This window comes from Ochlerotatus camptorhynchus, unplaced genomic scaffold (genome assembly GCF_037179485.1).
Source record: "Ochlerotatus camptorhynchus isolate MF236.1 unplaced genomic scaffold, CSIRO-AGI_Acam_v1.1 ptg000010l, whole genome shotgun sequence".
NCBI lineage: Eukaryota > Metazoa > Arthropoda > Insecta > Diptera > Culicidae > Ochlerotatus > Ochlerotatus camptorhynchus.
In genome coordinates this window covers 3,853,107-3,877,511 of record NW_027040502.1, presented here as the reverse complement: position 1 = coordinate 3,877,511, position 24,405 = coordinate 3,853,107, and the positions used below count along the sequence as shown (strand labels likewise).

General features: G+C 43.1%; 5 protein-coding genes across 5 annotated transcripts in view; 2 read left to right on the top strand and 3 right to left on the bottom strand.

Annotated features, from left to right (window-relative positions):
* LOC135699941 (juvenile hormone esterase) overlaps window positions 1–6,753 on the top strand; it is an 88,034-nt gene extending 81,281 nt beyond the window's left edge. Inside the window, exon 7 of the mRNA XM_065220272.1 lies at window positions 6,195–6,753. Within this exon, the coding sequence (XP_065076344.1) occupies window positions 6,195–6,384 (190 nt within the window). The 3' untranslated portion in view covers window positions 6,385–6,753. The remainder of the gene's footprint in view (window positions 1–6,194) is intronic.
* The window catches only part of Sec23 (transport protein Sec23), a 229,938-nt gene that overhangs the window by 150,592 nt on the left and 54,941 nt on the right, over window positions 1–24,405 (bottom strand). The gene's annotated exons all lie outside the window — the stretch shown is intronic.
* Window positions 11,814–14,181, bottom strand: Polr3C (RNA polymerase III subunit C). Its single transcript, XM_065220047.1, has 2 exons — window positions 13,961–14,181; window positions 11,814–13,237 (listed from the first exon to the last, which is right to left on the bottom strand). Exons 1-2 carry the CDS (start codon window positions 14,105–14,107, stop codon window positions 11,861–11,863), a joined length of 1,524 nt encoding a protein of 507 aa, XP_065076119.1. The 5' UTR covers window positions 14,108–14,181; the 3' UTR covers window positions 11,814–11,860.
* nac (GDP-fucose transporter nac) lies at window positions 15,904–17,159 on the top strand. Its single transcript, XM_065220020.1, has 2 exons — window positions 15,904–16,104; window positions 16,171–17,159. Exons 1-2 carry the CDS (start codon window positions 16,025–16,027, stop codon window positions 17,096–17,098), a joined length of 1,008 nt encoding a protein of 335 aa, XP_065076092.1. The 5' UTR covers window positions 15,904–16,024; the 3' UTR covers window positions 17,099–17,159.
* Window positions 17,140–18,260, bottom strand: TBC1d7 (TBC1 domain family member 7). The gene is made up of 4 exons (XM_065220034.1): window positions 18,069–18,260; window positions 17,826–18,010; window positions 17,360–17,764; window positions 17,140–17,292 (listed from the first exon to the last, which is right to left on the bottom strand). The coding sequence occupies exons 1-4, from the start codon at window positions 18,253–18,255 to the stop codon at window positions 17,176–17,178; spliced, it is 894 nt and encodes a 297-aa protein (XP_065076106.1). The 5' UTR covers window positions 18,256–18,260; the 3' UTR covers window positions 17,140–17,175.

Here is a 24,405-nt window from a genome sequence, read left to right as displayed (position 1 = left end):
ACAATAAACCAAGATCGTTACCTGTACTACAAACTGGATCACCGGTTTACGTTCATCTCCATCCAGAGACTTCGAAGCTTTGGACTCCTGGAACTGTTTCTGATCGATTGAACGAAAGATCCTACACGGTCAACGTGGACGGAGCCGAGTATCGTAGAAGTCTTGTCCATTTGAAGCCGCGTAAGAAACCCGCTACGCAGCACGACCGTTTATCGCCATCCAATTTTTCGAGCCAACCGACAGAATTTTCAACTTCAACCAGTTGAACCGAAAAGAAAGCACCAACTTCTCAAACGATGCCACAAACCACTGGCTGTTTTTTATTTGTGCAGTTCCAGATGCTCACGCTTCCTTCAGAAGCATACGCTGCGAATATTATTCGGCTGCGAATCAAGTTGCTGTCATATTCGCCGAATCATTTTTCGTGTAGTAAGGAACAGTTGGTGAGTGACGCTTGCTTGATTGCGAAAGGTGGTAACTCAGTGAATGACAGATCACAGTAGGAGAAGCGGAAAACAGAAAAGGCACGGGCCATTCGTTGCTCACAAGTATTAATGCACGAAGAGAAAAGCTTTTAATGCAGCAGAACAATACCGTTGGTGAGATGTAGAAAAGGCGAAATACAATTCGTTGCGAAGATCAGCAACCCTGGTTATACCATCTACCAGAGCTGCGGCAATACACATGAGCTGGGTACAGCTTTCATCGTGATGGGCGAAATGCAGAAGCGCGTGATTGGCTGGTGGCCAATCGATAGCAGAATGTGCAAGTTGAGGATCAAAGGCCGTTTCTTCAATGTTAGCATAATCAACGTGCACTCACTTAGCAAGTGACGATGGCGATAAAGACGCTTTTTACGCGCAGCTGGAACGGGAATACGACAGCTGCCCAAGCCATGACGTCAAAATCGTCATCGGAGATCTTAACGCTCACCAGCTAACGAACGCCAACGGCCTTAGACTCATCGATTTCGCCGCCTCTAAGAACATGGCCATACGTAGTACCTACTTTCAGCATAGCCTCCCATATCGGTACACCTGGAGATCACCGCAGCAGACAGAATCGCAAATCGACCACGTTTTGATCGACGGAAGGCACTTCTCGGACATTATCGACGTTAGGACCTATCGCGGCGCAAATATCGATTCGGACCACTACCTTCTAATGGTCAAGGTGCGCCAAAAACTTTCCGTTGCCAACAACATTCAGTACCGACGCCCGCCACGGTACAATCTGGAGCGACTGAAGCTGCCCGAAGTCGCAATTGAGTACGTGCAATGCGCGTATGATGACCGGATGATGGAGAGCTCACCGAAGCCCCTCTTGAGGACTGCTGGAGCAACGTGAAAGCAGCCATTAATAGCGCTGCTGGAGGCGCCGTTGGGTTCGTGGAGCGGAATCGACGGAACGATTGGTTCAACGAGGAGTGTCAGACGGTTTTGGACGAGAAGAACGCAGGGCGGGCGGCGGCGTTGATGCAGCAAGGAACCCGTCATAATGTGAAGCGATATAGACAGAAGCAAAGGCAGCAAACCCATCTTTTCCGGGATAAGAAGCGCAACTAGATAAGAAGCGCAACTAGATAAGAAGCAACTGTATCGTTCTCAAGAAACACGCAAGTTCTACAAGAAACTCAACGCATCCCGCCAAGGCTTTGTGCCGCGAGCCGAAAGGTGGAAGCAGCACTACGATGAACATCTGAACGGCGCAGAAGCGGAGGACCAAGGCGGTAGGAGGAATGGCTTCATTGGTACAGCGGACATCCCACGATAGGTGAAGTTAAGGATGCTATTCGACAGCTTAAGAAAAATAAAACTGCTGGGAAAGATGGTATCGGAGCGGAACTTATCAAAATGGGCCCGGATAAGTTGGCCACTTGTCTGCACCGACTGATAGTCAGGATCTGGGATACAGAACAGCTACCGGAGGAGTGGAAAGAGGAAGGGCATATTACTTTTTTAAGTATATAAAAAAGGCGACAAACTAGAATGTGAGAACTACTGAGCGATCACTATTCTTAACGCGGCCTACAAAGTGCTTTCCCAGATCATCTTTCGCCGTTTATCGCCGCTAGCAAGCAGATTTGTGGGAAGTTATCAAGCCGGTTTTGTGGACGGGCGATCGACAACGGACCAAATCTTTACGTTGCGGCAGATCCTCCAAAAGTGTCGTGAATATCAAGTCGCTACGCACCACCTATTCATCGATTTCATCGATAGCTATGGAAGATTATGGACGAGAACGGTTTTCCCGGGAAGCTGACCAGACTGATCAGGGCTACGATGGATGGTGTACAGTGCTGCGTGAAGATATCGGGTGCGTTATCGGATTCGTTTGATAACGAGAAGAAAAGAAATATCGATGCTACAGTTTTGCATGTTAGATAGATTAGATTAGATACTTAGAGATAATCTCTCCCGCCGAGACGTTCTTGCTCCTTATATACATACAGCTGACGACCGATCGCTACCGATCGAGTCAGCTGTGTGGCAATAGACAGATAGAAAAATATGAGTTACAATAAACCGTCGCGGAGGAAACATCTCCATAGTAATTTCGTCCTGTAATAAATGTATTTTTGTGTTCGCGTAATAAAGGTGTTTGTATGTAAACCGCGAGTTTTCCATGTGTCCGAAAGATTTCCCGCGACGGGCGCGAACATTTGTTTGCTTCTACTTTCGATTGGCGATGACCTTTCGCACTAGGTTCCGGGCGTTTGTTGGCCAGAACCGCTCTCTAACGGACGAAACCATGAGCTGTTGTCCACCATGCACCATCTTTCGATGGTAGTGAACGACGACCATGTACGTAAATGGATGACGGTGATCCAGAATATATGGGTGCTTGCGACGGGTCGCAATCGATGCGTGGCGAAGTCGGCCGCCAACGCAGAGTATTCCGTCTTTGAGCTCCGGGTGTAGTGACAAAATCTTCGACGACTCTCGAACTTCTCTACCGTTTGTCATATAAGCTAACTCCAGCGAGAAGCTTTCTTGTTGGGAGAGCTTGACCAACGCATGCAAAGCATCTTCCAGTTCGAGCGTTGTGAGAGGACCACACCGTCGATTGTCACGGTTCGCCGGTTGCGAATTGTAGCGGAATCTGTGAAGCCAAGCAGTCAGTCGTACGAGATGTGTATACGATGATCTGAGGCTGAAGATATCGCTTGGAGTTACCACTGGAAGTGCTGTCGCCATGCTCTTGGCTTCGAGATCCAAGGGATCGAAGACTTCTTCATCTATCTGATGAGCAGATGGCCACTTGTGCTCGTCCAACTTTAGCCAATGCGGACCGTTGAACCAAAGCGATTCATATTGTAGCTGCACTGGGATCATTCCACGGGAAATTATGTCAGCTGGATTCTCTAGTCCAGCTACGTGGTTCCAAACGCCTTGTTTCGTGATGTGCTGAATCTCCGAAACCCTATTTGCTACAAACTGCTTCCATCTTGACGGTGACGAAGAAATCCAACACTTGACAATCGTGGAGTCCGTCCAGAAAAAGCATTTCGCGTTGATGCCGAGACTGCTTGTGACCTTCTCGTAAAGGTGTGCCAACAACAAGGCTGACGACAGTTCTAGGCGTGGAGTGGAGAGTCGCTTGTTTCCTTTCTTCAAGTTGTCAAGCGGTGCAACGCGTGACTTCGCTGTTAACAACCTCACACTCGCAAAGGAGGACTTCGACAAGGCGATGGTCTTTCCTGCCTCCTGTTCAACATTGCGCTAGAAGGTGTTATGAAACGTGCGGGCTTTAACATGCGGGGCACGATATTCAATAACTCCAGCCAGTGCATCTGCTTCGCTGACGACGTGGACATTGTCGGAAGAACGTTTCAGACCGTGGCGGAGCAGTACACTAGGTTGAAAAGTGAAACAGAGAAGGTTGGATTAAAGGTGAATACGTCGAAGACAAAGTATCTGTTAGCTGGAGGAACCGAGAGGGATAGGGCTCGCATAGGCAGAAGCGTGACAATCGACGGAGATGAGTTCGAGGTGGTGGATGAATTTGTGTACCTCGGATCATTGGTGACGTCGGATAACAACTGCAGCAGAGAAATTCGTTGGCGTATTATTGCCGGAAGTCATGCTTACTACGGACTCCACAAGACCCTGAGGTCGGGTAAACTTCACCTCCGTACTAAATGTACCATGTACAAGACGCTGATAAGACCGGTAGTTCTCTACGGGCACGAGACGTGGACGATGCTCGAGGAGGACCTGCAAGCACTGGGTGTTTTCGAACGACGAGTGCTTAGGACCATCTTTGGAGGGGTATGTGAGAACCGTGTATGGAGGCGAAGGATGACCCACGAGCTGGCACAACTCTATGGCGAACCCTATCTATCCCCAGAAAGTTGCGAAAGCTGGACGGGTACGATGGGCGGGACACGTTTTAAGAATGCCGGACAACAATCCCACAAAAATTCTGTTTGCCTCGAATCCGGCCGGTACAAGACAAAGAGGAGCACAGCGAGCAAGGTGGTTAGACCAAGTTGAACAGGATCTTGGAAGTGTGGGACGGTCAAGAAATTGGAGACAAGCAGCCACGGATCGAGTGAATTGGCGTAACATTGTGATTCAAGTGCAATCCTGAGGGATGTCGAACCAGGATAAGTAAGTTATATAAAACTAATTCACTTTTTGCACTAGTGGGCTCGATAGTTACTTGGGATGTGACGACATTTCATCGATCTCGATTGAACATTTTTTCTAGATACACCGGGCATCTCTGGTTGCAAGACAAAATTGAAAGTTGATCAATAGGTTAAAGTAAAATCAAAGCGTTTTGATTTAAGGCGGGCGGAGTCTAATGCAGCCCATCAACACTTCAACCTGGTTGTAAACTTAATTTTTCGACTGGTTGTTGGATCTCCTTTCAACATATTCGTCAACCAACCAAACATTTTGCAACTGCATCAAACACAACCCAATTTGCTATTCGCCTAGTGCGTCAACCCATTTAAAATACACGCGATGTTTCTGCAACTTCCTCATACCCACAACCTCTAGTCCTATATCAATCAAGAAAATTCAAAAACTTCGAAAAAATCAAAGAGCTTTTAGTTATTGATTAAAAAAATTGGTGTGCTATTTGATTTCAATACCATTATGTGAATTTAAATTTTTACGTCAAAATAATATCAACGAGTATTGAAACATGAAAGTCGAGATAAACTAAATTTGGCTATTTCAGAGCATTCCATATTTTACATTTTAACTGGACCAGATTTTGATAAAACTGATCTGGTAACGCCGATCATGTTTGACAATATTCCGAGCCCATTAGTCATAGTAACGGCAAATGACTGTTTATCTTCGCTGCCTACCAACATCTTACGATCAGATCCAATCGTAAACGCAAACAAGCTGCTAACAATGTTGATTGAATTATCCATTAGAACTGCAACAGTATTCTTTTTTCCCACAACCCAACTAATGCGACAATATCCACTTAACAATTACCCACGGCATCATCAGCAGCAGCAACAGCAACACCGCTGTGATTAATAGTCCCATCATCCGATACGGTTGGGTGTTGAAGCAAAACCAACCCAAAAGAAGTGCATTGGTACCCATGGTTACATGAGCTGCTTACATCGAGCACTTCATTTGCAACTCAAGCATTCGTCCGGCCGGCCATGGCATTCGCTTTTTGTTTTATCAGCGATCGCACCGATCCACCCATTTTGCTTACTTACTTACTTACAAACTTACTATGTACAGTCTATGATCCTACTACGCGGGTAATTGGCAGTTGGGCTAAATTCTACACCAGCTTTTGAAGTTCTGCAGCTTGAAACGAACTAGCTCAAGCCCTGTAAGATATTCGGGGGGAACTTTTCCGCGCAGTGGGATTCTTGACTGCACGTTTCCACTGAATGTCTTTTTAGCAATATCCACTAACTTCGAACCCAAAGGGTATACCTACTAGGCACAGCAAGTGATCTTCAAGGCCCCCGTTAAAACTCGAAACAAGCTTGCATCGATATCACAGCAGCCAAGTCAATGCAGCGGCACCGGTCGGTTGTTTGGCTACAAAACTAATCGATCGTCTAATCCGCGGAATGGAGCTTGCCTCGTTCCCAATTAAACATCTTCCAACTTGCTCCTCTCCTGAAATATTCAATTCAAAGTGACGAAATCGCGAATTGATCAACTACTAAATTTGTATGCATGAATTTTTTCTCTTCACAGCAATCCTACTCCGTATGGTGAAGACGACCCGCAGATCGGACTTCGTTGGCCTTGTGTCATTCCGCACACGATCAACGACCTGCCCTACCTGGAGATCACGTCCAATCTGGCGGCTCGCAACAATCCGCAAGCGGACCGGCTTCGCTTCTGGGACGAGACGTATGCAAAGTACAATGGTGACATATTTTAGGGCAGCCCACCGCAAGGGATATGTGGTAAGAGAGTAGGTAAGTACCTAACAAATAGTAGAACAAGCAAACGAGCAGCTCAAGTTAGTTAGAGTAAGCAGTTCAAAACACTAGCTCAAAGCCATAAAAGAAGGTGAGTAGCTACGTGTGTATTATTGTATGCTTTCTGGCGCATTCGCGCCCCATTACCGCTTTGCTGCCCACGATAGTTCCCTTGATTCTCAACGGAACGGACAGACCTCAGAGCGACTTTCTGTTGTAAATTAGTTTATGTCCGTATTTAGTACGTTACTTCTATTAATGTTGAGTTGTTTCGAAAATAGTTTTAGGCGCAACCCAATTCGACTGACTGACTGACGAAAAAGAAAAGATGTTTAATATATGTTACTATTGAAAAGTTTTGCGTTTTTGTGATTGTTCCGAAAAGAGTCCTTTTTCAGTGATGCGAATGATGAATTTCATCCAAAAACGTTGACACTACTCTCACCGATTCCAATGAAACATTGTGGGCGTAAAGACTTTGCCTACTTAAGCAAATTGAAATACTGCTTTTTTTTTAGTTCAGTTTCGAACCCCTTTCGGATACGGTTGTGTTTTAAGTTTGCTCTCTGTTGCGTTCGCTTTCATAGTTTTCGGCTGCATTTTTGCATTTTTGCGCTGGCACTCTGTCTCCTAGATGGATATACGTGTGTGATTGGTGGTTTTCTCGCTTTCCGGGAAGTTTTAGAAGCGAGGAAGAAAACGTGATTCATCATGTTTGTAAGCATCAGAAGGGATGTCACTATCTGCGTTGTTTGACTTTTTTCACCCAGACCAGAAATTTGTAGCATCGCGAGTGATAATTTTGTAACTGTTCGTTTTTCCCGGCAAGTTCAGTAGCAAGAGACCCCTCGAGGTTTGCTTTCGCGAGAGTGACGTTTATTTTCATTGCCTCCCAGGAGGCCGATTCACACCGTATTCGGATGTCACGCTTTCGGCGTGTAGTTCTATAGAGAGTCTCGTCACAATGTGCGAGTTTGAACATGGTCCGGTTGGTTAATTAGCCGGGGAAAGTGCTGATAATGTGTCCGCCGCGAGTTTTGGTGGTGATTCGGTGGCCGACGATGCCGTGAATCAGCGAGTATGGCTTGCAAAAGTGCTCGTCTGCTGGTCTCTCGGTCGGAGATTGTGAGCAAGCTGAAGGATGCCTCGCTGGATACGCCCAAGACTGGACGGGCGCTAGCTGGTGGCCGTGAACGGTTCCTGGGGAAAGCACTAGACGCGAACATCAAGAAAATTTGTTTTAGTTGAAGGAAGTATTACAACAAATTTCAAGAAAATATAGAGAATTTCAAAGGAGATAATAGATTTTTAGAAAGCTTCATTATATTTAGGGAAGATCCGAATACTTCGAGGATGATCAGAGGACTTCACAGCAGTCCCATGAACTTCAGGAAAATTGCAAAAAAATTTAAGGAGTTCCGAGGAATTACGTAATATTTTGAGAGTTTCAGAAATGTTGCGCAAATTTCAGGGGCATTGAGGGATCTTCTGGGAAGTTATATGAATATCAACATAATTTCCGGATCATTTGAACATTTAGGGACCTTAAGGGAAGCACCGAAAACTTCAGGAAAGTCCATAAAAGTTGAGGGAAGGTTAGAGGAAAATTACGCTAGCTTCAACAAAATTAAGGAAACTTCAGGAAAATTAAGGAAACTTCATGACAGTTCAAATAACTTCAGAAGAATAGTGAGAACTTTTATAAAATGCTTTTTGGTAAGTCTAGAGAACTTTCAAAGTTGGGGGAAGATTAGGGGAAAGTTACGCTAGATTCAACAAAATTAAGGGCACCTCGAGGAAGATCTTGGGACTTCATGGCAGTTCAATTAACTGCAGAAGAATAGTGGGATCATTTATAAAATGCTACAGAACTACAAAGAAGTTACAATAACATCAGGAAAACACGTAAAACAAAAGTCTAGTCTGTTGGGGATGTTCTAAGATGTTGAAGAATTAGATCCGATAATTTATGGGCAGTTCCATACATTTCAGGACAATTTAGAGATTATTAAAAAAAAATTAGGGAACTTCAGCACCAACAACTTCAGGGAAGTCCAAAAAAGTTGGGAGAAGATTAGGGGAAAGCTACGCTAGGTTCAACAAAATTAAGGAAACTTCGAGGAGGATCATGGAACTTCATGGCAGTTCAATTAACTTCAGAAGAATAGTGGGAACTTTTATTTTGCTGTGATGTCTAGAGAAATGTAAAGAAGTTCAGAGATGTTTCGGGCAGATCAAATAATATCAGGAAAACGCGTAACACTTCTGGAACGTTTAGCCTTTGGAATTTGATCCGATAATTTATGGGCAGTTCCATGGAAAATTTTGAGGGAACCTTAAAGAAGTTCAAATAACTCCAGTGAAGTTATGAATTTTCCAGCAATGTTCGAGAACACAGGAGTTCAGAGAACTTCAGGAACTTCATAGAAGTTCAGAAAATTATAGGGGATATCCGAGAACTTCCGGGAAACTCTGAGATCTTCAAGCTCAACGTGAACATCAGAAAGCTACACCGAAGTTCAGAGGTTATCAATGAAGTTTAGGAACTCTTACGACTGCTCCATTAAGTCCATGGCAGTACTAAGAGCTTCAAAAGAAGTTCAAGAATTTTAGGAAAGTTCCGAGAACTTCAGGGAAGATTATAGAATCTTAGGACAGTTGCATTAGCTTCGGAGAGATAACAGACATTTTAAAGAAGTGATGGATTAAATAGGAACTTCCTGAAATAAAAAAAAAATGTGGAAACTTTTGGGAAGGCCAAAGTAGCTCATAAAAATCTAAATATTTTAATTGAAGTTCCGTGAGCATCCTGGTAAAGGGTGATACGGTCAAAATTTGGTCAAGGGAAAACGCGTGTAAATCGGTGAAATCGTTTATTTAAAAAATCAAATTAAATTTCTTTTTCAAGTTCAATTAGTATAAAATTCAGGAAAAATATTCAGTTAGGCTTCCGCTTTTCCAAATCCGAATTGCCGGGCCTTACGCTTGACCCCTGCCATCAGATTTTGTACAGCCACCTTGTCCACCTTCTTCGCCGCAGAAAGCCAGTTTGCCTTGAACTGCTGCTCGCCCTTAGCAGTTTTTTTGGTCTTCTTTAGGTTCCGCTTGACAATAGCCCAGTATTTCTCAATTGGGCGGAGCTCTGGCGTGTTGGGAGGGTCTTGTCCTTGGGAACCACCTGCACGTTGTTGGCGGCGTACCACTCCATGGCCTTTTTACCGTAATGGCAAGATGCCAAATCCGGCCAAAACAGTACGGAACAACCGTGTTTCTTCAGGAAAGGCAGCAGACGTTTATTCAAACACTCTTTCACGTAAATTTCTTGGTTGACAGTCCCGGAAGCTATGAAAATGCTGCTTTTCAAGCCACAGGTACAGATGGCTTGCCAAACCAGATATTTCTTTGCGAACTTTGACAGTTTCATGTGCTTGAAAACATCTGCTACCTTTCCCCTTCCTTTTGCCGTATAAAACTCCTGTCCCGGAAGCTGCTTGTAGTCGGCTTTGACGTAGGTTTCGTCGTCCATTACCACGCAGTCAAACTTCGTCAGCATCGTCGTGTACAGCCTCCGGGATCGCGCTTTGGCCGTCGTATTTTGTTTATCATCGCGATTTGGAGTCACTACCTTCTTGTAAGTCGATAGTCCGGCTCGTTTTTTGGCTCGATGCACGGTTGTAGACGATACACCCAGCTTATTTGCGGCATCTCGGAGAGAGAGGTTAGGGTTTCGCTTGAAACTACCGGCAACTCTCTTTGTCGTCTCAGCGGCTTCCGGTTTTCGATTTCCCCCCGATCCAGACATCCTGGCTGTCGACAAACGTTCCCCAAACACTTTAATTACATTTGTAACGGTTGATTTGGCAACTTTTAGCGATTTTGCCAACTTTGCGTGCGAGTAGCTCGGATTTTCGCGATGCGCGAGTAAAATTTTGATACGCTGCTCTTCTTGCTTGGACGGCATTTTGACAACTGAAGAGTGAATTCCAAAATCAAAATAGGAGCAACATTCTACACACACACACCTTCAAAATGAGGGGTGTTCAGGTTTTTTAAATGCAAAATTGAAAGAAATACGTCAAGTTGATATTGACCAAATTTTGACCGTATCACCCTTTAGGTTCAAAAACATCAAAATGACAAAAGTGGTGCAGACCAGTAAGGAGATGCTTTCATGAATGGTTCAAAACGTTGGTTCTGGTAGGCATACGGTTTCAGAATCAGTTTGTGACCGGACCAACAAACAAATACAAAAAAAGAAGCACACAATCATCAAAAACAAAACACTGGACTTCAGAGAAATTTAGCAAACTTTAGAGAAGCTCAAGGAACTTCAATGTAATTTATAAAAGATCAGAAAGACTCGCGGTACACCTATGCGAAGTTTAGGAGAACTTCAGTGAGTGTTCAAGAACTTCATATACCCAACAAACAATTCGAGCTGATTAAAGGCTGAACAAGCTATTTTTTTAGCTGAAGAAGCATATAAGCTGAATAAGCTCTTATGCTGCTTCCAATGTTTGATGGGAAGGCTCTTCGGAGACGAAACTTAGGGCAATAGTAGAGAAGTTCAAATCAACCATAGAGTAGTTAAGGGTTCGTCAAAAAGGTTTGGAAAACTTTGAAAATGATTAGGAAATCTTCAAAATGCATTGTAAACCTTTATTGAGATAGAAAAAAATTTACAGGAAATGAAGGGAACTTCAGTTGTTTATAGATGAGAGATCAGAGAACCTAAACAAAATACAAGGAACATCAAAAATGCATAGTAATGTTACTTCGTGAATGATCAGAAAATTCTAAAAAAAAGTTCAAGATATTCTCAGGGAGGTTCACAGCCAGCGTTTTAATCGATAACCATCGATAACGTGCAATATTGAAATTTCCTTAACATTCCTAGAAAATTTTACATTTCCAGGTAAAAAATGAGCCCAATGCACTAAAAAAGTTTCATTACATGTTCAAATTAAGATCCGAGTGAACTTGGGAGGATTGTCTTTCAAATTTGTCGTAAAGGCCCAAGTGGTAGCGGTGGCGAAACAGCCGCGGCAGGAAATTGCCCGATCTGAGTAAGCCTACTTTGTCTGATGGAAAACATTTTAGAACCAAATTGTCTTCAATAAGTGGAACGGAAACGGCAAGTTTGACAGATGTCACAAATGTCTAATTATTAGACATTTGTGACATCTGTCAAACTTGCCGTTTCCGTTCCACTTCCGCCCACATTTCGTTTGAGCCTCAACGCAGGTTTCCGGTTTTCGTCGATCTGATTCGAGCCACTCTAAATGCAGCACAACAACAACAACAAACCTTTCTTTTAATCGCTTTATCCATGTCGTCTAAAGCTCCCTTAGCTTGCCCCCTAGCCTTTTACACCTATTAACGGCAATTTCGGATAAAATAAACGTCCTCCCACTTTGGATTCCGCATTCGAATTTACTACTTCCTCTGATACTGCTGGTACAGTTTCAACAGGAAAATCGTCTCATCGATCCCAATTTCCGCGCTGTACAAACTCTTCACCCGAATTTTCACCTTCTGCAGAATCTCCTTCTCCGGCGGTGTCAACGTTTCCTGTATCTCCGCAATGTAGTCCGCCGATTCGCCACGGTCCTTCATCGCTTCCACAATGCTTTCCAACCGTTGGCTTTTCTCGATCAACCGCTTGTTGACCGTCTTGTCGTGCGTCGATCGTGTAATGGAATTATACAACGATTTGTAGCAAATCTCCAACAACATCGCAACAATTTGCGTTTGATTTACGTAGAACAAAAAGAACGACTTGGGTGCCCCGGCGTTTCCTCCGCCCGCCTTGCGGAATGTCTGAATCTGGAGGAAGTTCTCCTCCAGCAGCTTGTAGGTGAGTTGCTTCGCTTCCTTGGCCGGAATCATCGCTTCCTTTTGGATGTCTTCCTGTTCGATGTACTTCTTCAGCCGGGTCACCCGAAAGATTCGGGCCGCCTTCGAGCCGTACTTTTCGGTGATGACGTTTTCGATGCAACTCCACGTGAGTTGTTCGAAAATTTTCTTCATATTGAGCGTGTACTGACCGCCACCGGTGTCACCGAATTTGCTGACAAAGTTGACCGACTCGATAACGGCAACGTACTGGTCTAGGAATTTGATCATCTCCAGATTGTTGGACTTTTTCTCGCAGAGTTGCTTTAGTTCTACCATTGGAATGGGGTTGGAGACCATTTCCCACGGTTTGGTTCGGGTGTACATTAGCTGAAGGAGATACTGGAGGCATTCTCCCGCAGTGGTATCGATCAGTCGTTCGATGGCGCTGGTCATGATCGTATCGCGGAAATCCAGGTGGAACTTTTCAAGATTTACGAGCCAGTGAATGCCTTCGTCGGGTGCTTTGGTGGTTTTGCCTTCCTGGAGGTCCAGCAGCATCCGAAGATCTAATTCTGGCATCTGAAAGAGATTCGGACTGTCGTAGTCCAGCATCACCACTTCGCTGCCCGTGTCGAGCGGTTTCGGTTCCGGTGCTCTAATGAAGTAGTTTTTCGCAACCAAATCGGTAAACTTCTCCCGGAACTTGGTAATGGTGTTCTTGTCCTTCACGTCGGCTATGGCCGTAGCCTTTAGGATGACGTAGGACGCCGTTTGGCATCCGGCTCGCAGCAGTTCCTCGGTTAAGGTGGCCGATTCCTGTCCGTACTTGGTTTGCATCAGATGCCAATAGCGAGGATACCGCAGCACCATCAGCACCTTCTCGTAGTCCAGAATGTACTCCGTGCCCGTACCGGCCTTGTTGGGTTGGTAGCGTGCTAGACCGAATTTCATCAGAATGGCCAGCGCTTTGCAGACCTAACGGATTTCGTGAAGGCATTGTGAGGTAAAATTCCATCAGGACTGTTGTAGGGTAACTGATTTTAGTTGGACTTATCCCATGATTCATCATCATGGTTGGACCTATTTTTAAAAGTGCTGGTTTAGTCAATCTGTGCCAACGAACTGTTTGCTAAGAGCTCATGAATATGATCAAAATGCGTTTTTTATTTCATGGTGCACATTTATTTTATGGGAATTTTAGCATGCACTTACTTCGTGTCCTATTATTTCAATTGTTTGAAGCAAGTCCCAGCGTTAAAATAGCAACTTCTTGATGTGGCCTCTTTAAGAGATGTTCCGAATTTTCTGAAAGGCCCGTTTGTGGTAATTTCAAGGTCCACATGCAGTCAAAAATCATCAATATTAATTAATTTATCACGAGCTCTTTTGATAATATATAAATTGAAGCTTTTAAAACTCTTTTTGAAAAGGGCCAATTTTCAAGGACGCTCCGCACATTTCAGAATAGAATATGTGCATATAATCAAGGAAAACCTGAAGTGGTGTTCCGTTGAAAATCTTAATTATGTGTGAAATACCACATTTAAAAGAAAACAGAGGAAATCTGCAATGTTTAGTTCAAGAATGTACACGTCCACTTTAAAAAAAAGGTACTTCACAGCAATGCATTTAGACGTAGTGTGAAAATGCCCTAAATAGGTCCAACCAAAGTCATTTACCCTACATATAGCTTCTTACCTCGGACTTGGTTAGCCCGGTGCTTTTGATGATCATCGGCAAGGTCTTTGCCACGGCGGAGAACAGGTCGTCCGCTACCATTCGAACCACCTCGCCAAAGTGCTGCTGCACTATGCAGGAGCACAACTTGCCCAGCTGGATGGACATTTCGCTCCGTAAATTTCAACGTAAAATAACGAAATTTTAGCAATAATCAACACAACACGTTTTTAACACTGCTGGCGGACGTGTTTACTGTTTTTATTTTCTTCTCTCTTTTGACGTTTCTCGAGAAAACAAAAACCGGTGACGGTACACTGAACCAAATTGTCCATACATCAATGTATGATTATTGCTTCACTTGAGCCCCATACGGATTATTTTTCTATTTGTGAAAGATTATCATTCTCTGATTCAGCTCTCAAAGCACAGAAGAACTGAATAGCATTAATTCTAAAACAGGATGATTTTCGTTCTGCACGCTGTAAACCATTAGCATGATTATCATCCATTCTTAGGAAGACTTGAAATGAACAAACCGTATGATTAACATTGAGATAGATACGGACTCGTCATACAGTTTCAAAATAAATTGTCATGCAACGTTTAAATGAAATATAAGTGCAATCTGAATGAAAAATTTATGGAAGCAGAAAGCTTATTTTACTGTTTAAAAATTGTGATCATAACGAAATATATCTCTTCTAAATTGTTGGAACTGTTAATTAATGTTGTAAATGAAACACTTCTGTTTTATAAGCTGCACAATTGTTTTATTCATTTATTTGTTTTATCTACACTAAATGCTGCACTGGGCCGGCCTCGCCCCTGGCGTCCCCATCGAACAGTGGATTCGCCGGTTCGGACTCGTCATTCACGGAATCGAACCCAATCACGTTCTGTAGGAACTTGTGCAATTTAGGATGTTGGCTCGGGTTGTTTGTGGCCTCAAAAAGCAGTTTGAAAATGTTGTCCAAAATCTGCTAAACGAGCTCATCAGCTGGTTGGTCTTGAAGATATCACTGGAAGATAAATTTGTTTTGTTAGAATCGTATTGCTTGAAACCAAGGACCTCCCTCCCAGTAACTTACTGAAGTCTAGGAATTTGAATCAACCAGCGGATGTTGTTTTGATTACACGTTTCTGTCGATGGCCACTTGGCCAGTTTGTAAAACTCCACTCGTTCGGCGACTTGCCGTAGTACGAAAGAGGCAGTTCGGCGTTTTGGTACTTGCTTTCCTCAAAGTCGCTGACCACCTCCTCGAGGGGGGGCTGGATCGCGAACAATCCACGGGCACTGAAGCATTCGAATCAAACGGGAACGGAACGAGTAGATATTTTTTTGCCACATGAATCCGAAAACTTTTTTCTCGTTCGCTTTTTGGTGACACTCCGCGTGGTATGCGAAAAAACTGTGTACTGCTATTCGAGAGAGACGCAACAAACTGCAAAAAAATGGTAAGGCCAAAACGCAATAGGAGACTGAAACGATATGAAAATGAATCGTATGACAGTTGTTGTATGATTTTCGTTATGGGGTTCACTTGGATGATTTTAGTTCATTTTTGTTCTTGAATTCATTTATTGTTAATACCTTTCAAAATTTGAACGGTACTTCATTAAGTGGTTGATGTTATTTCCTTTTATGATATGTATGAGGAATCATCCCATTTAATGTCAATTATCAGTCAATCGGGTATCTCATATTATTTTCGATGTTAAAGAAATCGGATAGCTCTGAATGATTAATCATGCAATGACGACATGGTAAATTCGCTCAGTGTAGTGAGTGCATCATCTAAATGTGAGTGCCCCACATAAACAAAACAGCCGTAAATCGCAAAACTGACCAACATGCACACTGAGTGCCTAACTCATGACAGCGGTTTGTTTTGTTCTTTGATTCTGATTCTCTCGATTTTCCACCCTCAGGCGTACGTGGATTCGTGGCTGACGCGCAGTGCAGTGCAGTAATTAAAAGTGTTGATGCCTAATGGATCTCCTAAGCTTTTAATTTTTGATTTATTTGAAGTCTCACAATCTTAACAAGTCAACAAACAAATTTGTTTGAGCAACTCTGACGTCATGTATCAACCACTGGAAACCGACAAGGAGAACCTATTCAAAAAGTACCTTCGGATACTAGCGGTGGTTGCCGCATACTGGTAGGTACTTCCTAAGAACATAAAAACATCTTACGAATGTTACAGAACACTGCCATCAATTTCCAGGGTTATATCCATACTGACCGTATTCGTCAACAAAGCTCTGCTAAGTGGTTTGGATCTGGACGCACCACTTTTTGTAACATGGTTCCAGGTGTTGACCTCGTCCAGTATCTGCTTTGTAATGAGTTCACTAAGTAAACGGTTCCCAAGGATGTTCAATGTTCCTTCTGGAAATCCACTGGACAAGGAGGTATTCCGCAAGGTACTGCCACTGTCACTGCTGTTTACGGCGATGATCGCCACGAATAATCTTTGCCTGAAGTACGTCGGTGTGGCATTCTACTATGTAGGGCGCTCGCTGACAACGGTGTTCAACGTCGTTCTGACCTATCTGCTGCTGGGACAAAAGACCAGCGGTAACGCGGTGCTGTGCTGTTTGCTCATCGTCGTCGGATTTTGGATCGGAGTCGATCAGGAGAGTTTGACGGAATCGTTTTCGCTCATTGGAACAATCTTCGGTGTGCTCGGTTCTCTGAGTCTGTCACTGTATTCGATCTACACCAAGAGGACCTTGCAGTTTGTCAACCAGGAAGTATGGCTGCTGAGCTATTACAATAATGTTTACTCGGCTGTTATCTTCATTCCGTTGATGCTGATCAACGGGGAGCTACCGGTGGTTATGAATTACGAACACCTCGCAGAACCGTGGTTCTGGGGCGTGATGAGCATCGGTGGTGTTTGTGGCTTTGCGATCGGTTTCGTAACGGCTCTCCAGATAAAGGTAACGTCACCGTTGACGCACAACATTTCCGGAACGGCTAAAGCGTGCGCTCAAACCATACTGGCTACGACCTGGTTCAGCGAAGTCAAATCATTCCTCTGGTGGACATCCAATATCGTAGTGCTGGTCGGAAGTGCGTTCTACACTCGGGTAAAACAGCTTGAAATGAATCAAAGTCATCGAGCACAAATGAACAGCCAAAAAGTTTGAACAAATCATATGTAATTCCTATCTTAATGAGAACAAACTAATGTGTGTAATAAATCCTAATTTTATTCGGAACAACCTCAAATGAGTGCTTTCACTTTGGATTGCAGGATAAACTCGTTGTGGCCTTTATTCTGCTGCCACAGTTCGATTGCCTTGTTCACTATCAGGTCGGCCGTTTCCTGTTCATCGTTGATCTGCAAGAAAATAAACATAAAAGCTAAATCCCACCATAGAACCCCCACCCCTACTAGAAAAACTTACGCTCTCTATACACTCCAGCAGAGATTTCATATCCATGCACCGGAGGACTCTCCTCCGAAGAGTGCGCAATATTTCAATCAACACGAATATCACAATCTTGATCGAACCTCCGCAGATTTTGTCCCATATCCGGATGATGGCCAGCTCTGATAGAACACCAGCAAAGAAGGAACCATACCATTTCTCCAGCGGCAGAACGGGCAGTATATCGCAAGACTTCAAATGTATGTACAGACCGTTGTCTTCCTTCTCCAAAATCGTGCCGGTCAAATCGGACAGCTTGCCCATTTCTTCGAGAATTTCCTGACTGTACTCGTTGAATCCTTTGGCCATCCAGTAGATTTCGATGTCGTTCTCGAAGATTTGCAGCAGCACTTCGGTGATGTTGCAAAAGTGGCTTTCTAGCTGTTGATTGGAAAACAAAATATAGTTGCTGGTGATGCTTCAAGGAACATGACATTCTTACATTCAGATCGTATCCGAGGCAGAGCTGTTTGGTCTCCAGCAGCCACATGGCATAGAGAACGCGTGGCTTCGGCGTTTTGTCATCGACGATTCGCATCACCTGCAGGGCACGCAGAAGGTCCTCGTACACTGCCTCCCGTTGGGTCATTACGTATTTGCACGAATCCGTGTAGGCCGGTGTAACACCTATGCAAGAACAACAAATCAAATCAAGTGGTTTTGATGATTCCCTGACTGATCTCACCGAGCAGAAAACTCCACAGCACATTCCGGTGGATGTTGGGTACGGTGAAACGGATGCAGAACTGCTTCAACTTGAGCACATTCAGGGGTTTATCCTTTAGTAGTATTTCCAACGATTTACGTTCTTCCACACTGCGACAGCCGACTTTTTCGTAATAAGTCGATCGAAAATTTCGCTCGTCTGCCATGTTTTTGTGTATGCACGAAAGGAGACAAAACAAAAACGCCCAGTAAGCAAAACAAAGCAACGCAATTGCAGTTGAGTGACCCACAAGGGAGTTCCTGCGAACAGCTGATCGAAAAAAGTTTATGAGATCCGTTCCCCTGTGGATGAAAGCATGGTTATATATACAGGAGGAACACTGCAGTAAATTTCTGCAAAATTTAAAAATAACGGCACCCGATAGACCTGTGCACGGGTGAACTTTAGTTCATCTACTGAAATTTTTTTGACACAACAGCGGGGCCCTGTTTACTAAAAATGAACACATGAATAATGCTCGCGTAACATATGAAAAAGGCCTATCAACTTTTGTAAATAATTTGCTAGGTTCTTTTCACGAGAACCGAAGTACGCCCACGCAAACCAAGATCACTATCGGGAAGGGGAGAATTTCCTCTGCCCGATGGTGTTGTTAGTTTGCGTGAGCGTATTCGGTTCGCGCGAAATAGGCTTAACAAGTTTTGTGTACATAAGTTGATAGACCCGTTTCAAATGTTACGTGAGTATTATTCATGTGTTCATTTTTAGTAAACAGGGCCCCGCTGTTGTGTCACTTTTTGTCGAGTGAGTGAACTCAAATCCATCCGTGCACTCGTCTATAACCGGATGACCAATGCACGAAATGAACTCACGAAAAAAAATTGACGTTTGGGCGGTGCCGGTGCATGCCCGCATAAACAATAACCATAAGAAGCGCCAAACCACCAATTCGGGTTATAATCCCAACTTTATGTGGTATGGTCGTACACACAAAAAAAATCGTTGCTAAAATTTAAAAAAAACCATTGTTATAATTAAAAGTTTGCATTGATTCTTTTTGGTAGAAAGCAGTTAGCTTTCAAAACAAAAGTCAATAAACTGTCAATTCAGGGCCAACATTTCAAAGGGGCGTAATTGCTTTTGTAAACAATTACTTTAACCGTCAATTTCTCGCGAATGAAATCTTACCTCTACAAAATTACATTGCTTGCTGATAGAGGAAACATTCCTCTACCTGCTGGTGTCATTATTTTTCATGAGTGAGCTTTTATTCGCGAGAAATCGACGACTAAAGCCATTGTTTACAAATGCAATTACGCCCCTTTGAAATGTTGGCACTGAATTCAAAAAAATTTCGGCCATTAATTTTAAAAGTTTAAACTTTCAAAACGAATTGTACCAACAATCAATACGAAACTAACGATTTTAAATTGGCTCACCACTTTAGTAGCCTATTGGTCCCAAGCAAACGATTAACGTACCCTATTCTAGTTGAAATTCTATCACTACACTATGTTTGTTTTGATTCGCTATGAAAGTTTGACAGATAACATCAGGGGTGTGTGATTCATGCAGAACATGCAGGGGTGAGTGAAATAGCTTGGGACTGCTTGGGACCGTTGTTCTGGTACTGAGTGAGCCAAAAATAATAATGATTTTCTTCGGGACCCAGTGGTCTTAGAGTTACCTCTATGATTGTAAAATAGCCGTTCGCTAATTGGGGCACGACTGCACCCCAATTATCGAATGGCATTCGCTAATTGGGGGGTGTCGACAAGTGTCAAAGTTGACCGGGGGGCGCTTGACTCGTTTGTTTTGGTTTTCAGTCTTTCGTCTGCTTAACTGATGCTGTGAGCAGCTACTTAGTTTTTGTCTTGCGTGAGTGATCCACACCGTTTTGTACAGAGCTGCTGCACCGATCATCTCCAACAGTCAGCACGGCTTTATGAAGCATCGTTCAACAACATCGAACTTAATGTGTTATGTATCAGCGATATCCCGTAGCTTAGAATCGAAGCAACAAGTGGATTCGGTTTATGTTGATTTTGCGAAAGCGTTTGATACAGTACCGCACAATCTCATCGCTGCCAAAATGAACCACATTGGATTTCCGACATGGATCACTGAATGGCTCTACTCATACCTGTCTAATCGCAATGCTTTCGTGATGGTGAATTCCGCACGCTCCAGGACTTTCAACATACCATCTGGCGTGCCACAAGGCAGTGTTCTCGGTCCTCTTATTTTTATCATTTATGTTAATGACCTGTGTGACATGCTCTCATCATCCAAACTTTCTTTTGCCGATGATCTAAAATTTTTCCGTGTGATTGTTTCTCCCACTGACTGTATCGCGTTGCAAGAAGATATACATCGTGTGATAGTCTGGTGCGGTGACAACGGCATGCGCGTAAACAGCAAAAAGTGCAAAATAATATCCTTCACTCGCTGCAACAACGTTATTCACCATCAATATTACATGGGGCCGGATTCTCTAGAACGTGCAATTTCAATCTGTGATCTAGGCATTACGATCGATTCGAAGCTAAGGTTTAACGAACACATAAACATCGTAACTGCTAAAGCATATACTGTGCTTGGTTTTATTCGTCGTCATGCTTCTGGCTTCACCGATGTTTATTGTCTCAAGACGCTATTCTGCTCGCTGGTTCGCAGCATTTTAGAATATGCTTCCCCGGTTTGGTCTCCATTTTACGTTACGCATATCCTTGCGGTTGAAAGGATTCAGAAAAGTTTTATAAGGTTTGCATTGCGTCAGCTCCCCTGGAATGATCCAGTCAATCTTCCAAGTTATCCCGACCGATGCAAGCTGATTGATTTGGAATCCCTCTCTGCCAGGCGTCTCAAATTGCAACGACTGTTTATATTTGACCTCATAACAGGAAACGTGGACTGTCCTGAACTTCTGGAACTGATTCCATGGAATACTCCTCCTCGACGATTCCGTAATTCCCCGTTACTTGCAATTCCATTTCACAGAACGAACTTTGGATTCAATAATTGTTTTAATTCTTGTTTGCGTTCCTTTAATGATGTTTGTAGCGAGTTTGATTTTATTTTGACCAAACATGTGTTTAGTGCTAGAATAAGGCGTTTAGATTAAATTAGGTTTTAAGTAATGAGTCTGTACGACGTAGTCGAAGATGGTGATCAAATAAATAAATAAATAAATTGAGTGAATCGATTGAATATTTTGTTGAGTTATTTCCGGCGCTGGTAAATATTTGTGCATTCATACGTTGTTTGTAATGTTGTAGCAATTATCCTCCTGAAATTTGTTCAGCTTTCACAATGGAAGGAGTATCAGCTTCCAGTTCCGGAGTGGATAATAAGCAAGTCGTGAAACGGAAGCACACTACGCTTACCTTGGCTCAGAAGGTGAGAATAATCGAGGAATTTGAAGCAGGAAACGGTTCCCACGAAATATTAGGCAAAAGGTTTGGTGTCGGAGCATCCTCGGTCGGTCGATTTTTGAAAAATAAGGAGTCAATTCGGATGAAACTAGAAAAATTCAGAGAACATGGCGTGGAAAATCGAAAAACGTTGAAGGGGCAGAATTTTCCCTTACTGGAGGAAGCGCTTTACCTATGGGTTTTGCAACAACGTGAGGCTAATATTATTGTCACATTGGATGTGATCAAGGCCAAAGCAGAACAACTGTTCCAATGCTTTCAAGATCTTGGTGTTTATCTGGATCTTACTTTTTTGATTTCGGATGGCTGGGTGCGCCGTTTTAAACAGCGTTTCGGATTACGTGTTTTGGTGGTGGCAGGAGAGAAAGCTTCCGCGGATAAAGAAGCGTACCTTAAATTCAAGGAAGTGCTCATGAAGAAAGTATTGGAAATGAATGTGACAAAAGCCCAAATTTTTAATGTAGATGAATCAGCACTTTTTACCAAGCTGATGGCATCACGCACTATCGCATTATGGGACGAGACAGTCGCTTCGGGACGAAAGCTCAACAAAACCCGATTCACATTCATGCCGTGCTCGAACATGGATGGTTCTCTCAAAATGAAACTGATGTTCATTGGGGTAGCCGAGAACCCCCGTGGATTTCCTCGCGGCTTTCAGCAATCATTACCGGTATCCTACTACAATTCCAAAAAAGCTTGGATGACACGTCAGTTGTTCCGTACCTGGTTTTATGACGAGTTCATTCCCGCTGTCCGGAAGTTCTCTGCTGAGCACGATTTGGAACCGTCAGCGCTTTTGGTTCTGGATAACTGTACTGCTCACTACGATGGATGCGATGATTTGAAGAGTGATGATGGATTAATTCAAGTGATGTACCTTCCACCAAATGTGACAGCAGAATGCCAGCCGATGGATCAGTCGGTGATCAACGCAATCAAAACCAGGTACAAACGGAAGCTGATGCTTAAGCTTGTTTTGGAAAACGAAGATTTGCCCTTGGAACAACGACTGAAAAATGTGTCCTTACGGCAGAGTATTGATTGGACGAAATCAGTCAGGTTATCATTGAAAATTCCTGGAAAAAGTTGTTCGATGAGTTTCCAGGTTGTGAATGGAGCATGTCTGAACAGGCGGAGGATCTTTTTGCTGATTTCAAGTCCCTTGTAGCATCAATTGATGGCATAGCCGGAACAAACACAACCGACGAGCAAATCCAGCTTTGGCTTGAGGATCGAGTAGTAGATTCCAATGGTACAACAGTTTCAATAACCAGCGAAGTGCACAGCAAAAAAAGTTGTTGAATATTACATCGAAACTGCTGCAACCAGGTCAATCCATCGGTTGTGTAAAATCACATTGTACGATGTACATCGATTTTGCGAACAAAATTACATCCATTGATGTAATATTGTATCTGCGTTTTGCTATTACATGATTATTTCATGCATCAGCTTGAATTACGTTGATCGATATTACATTTTTTTTTTTGCTGTGTGTTCAGGGACGAAGAAATAGTCAGCGCAGTTTTGAATAAAGCAGACGATTTAACTTTCACGGAGGAAGAATGGTTGGATACCACCCCGGAGGCTTTGAACGGAAGTGCCCTTGCTACTGAAAACGAAGAACCCGAAGACATCGATTTTCCAACCGCGATGAAGTCGCTTGATAACGTGATTCAATTCGTACAGAACAATCCCGCTCAGACTTTGAAACTGAAAACCCTGCGAACTGAATTGCTGGAAGCAGAGTGGAAGAGACGCAATCTGTAACTGTTTTGTTTTAATTTGCTTGTTTTATGAATTAAATTGATTTTTTACAAAAAATATTTTATTTTTCGTTATTTTTTATCAATCATTGAAAGACCCCCCAAAAATATGACATCAAAACGTCAGCATGATTTTGACATCAGATTTTGACGGATGACTGCTTTTTAATTGGGTCGCGCCCCAATTAGCGAACCCCCAATTAAAAAGCGCCCCAACCAGAAAACCCCCAATTAGCGAACTTCCACCTACTGTTGAAAGAAAAATATATTTTTTTTTTCTATTTCTAATCAAACTTTTAAAATGGCATGTGGTATTTTCTAGAGTCGGTGTTAAATGAGTCACGCCAAGAGTGAAGCCAAGTCTACCTATTGAACCGACAAACCGGCTACCTATCGGGCAAAGACAACAAACATTACGATGCTATGAAAGGTCCACGAAAGGTATTGCAATAAAATATAATCGAAGAAATGAGCACACACGCAGTGCGCATTAAACTGTCATGTGAAACGTTCGGTACAGCCGCATTTTTTTTTCTCTCGCTAGAAGTCATTTGAAGTTGTTGTAGAAGTCCTCTGTTGCCAAATGAAAAGAATGGGAATCTTTCGAAAACCGTGATGCGAGTTCAACTGTTTTTCTCTTGGCGCGACTCATTATACACCGACTCTAGTATTTTCAATCGTAAAATTAAATATTTTCAGTTAACAACCATTATTTTCAATTTAATCACGTCGCTTCACATTTTAAATTCTAATATGTGTTTTTATTTGGTTAATACATAGATCCAGACATATTTTTATCACTTGACATAAATAACAATAACAATAAATCATTATGACTACCCGATTTTCAAAGACGTCGTGGCGGTGGGTGGCTTCCTTCCGGACATCAGCCACTGATTTAGCAAATGGGGAACTATTTTATTTTATAACCACTGAAAATTACAAACAAGTTTGAACAACTCTTGAGGTTTTGTCCTGGATAATATAATGCATAATTACCTGGATACTAGATGAATTCAATCCGTTGAGTCAAGTTTGTCCAAATCTGGTGCTCTGAACTATGATGAAGTCCAACATTGGCCCTGCGAAACATCTTCAAGAATGTCGGAAGCTGAAAGCGATAATCTGCATCCCGGTTAGCTTTCCGGTTCC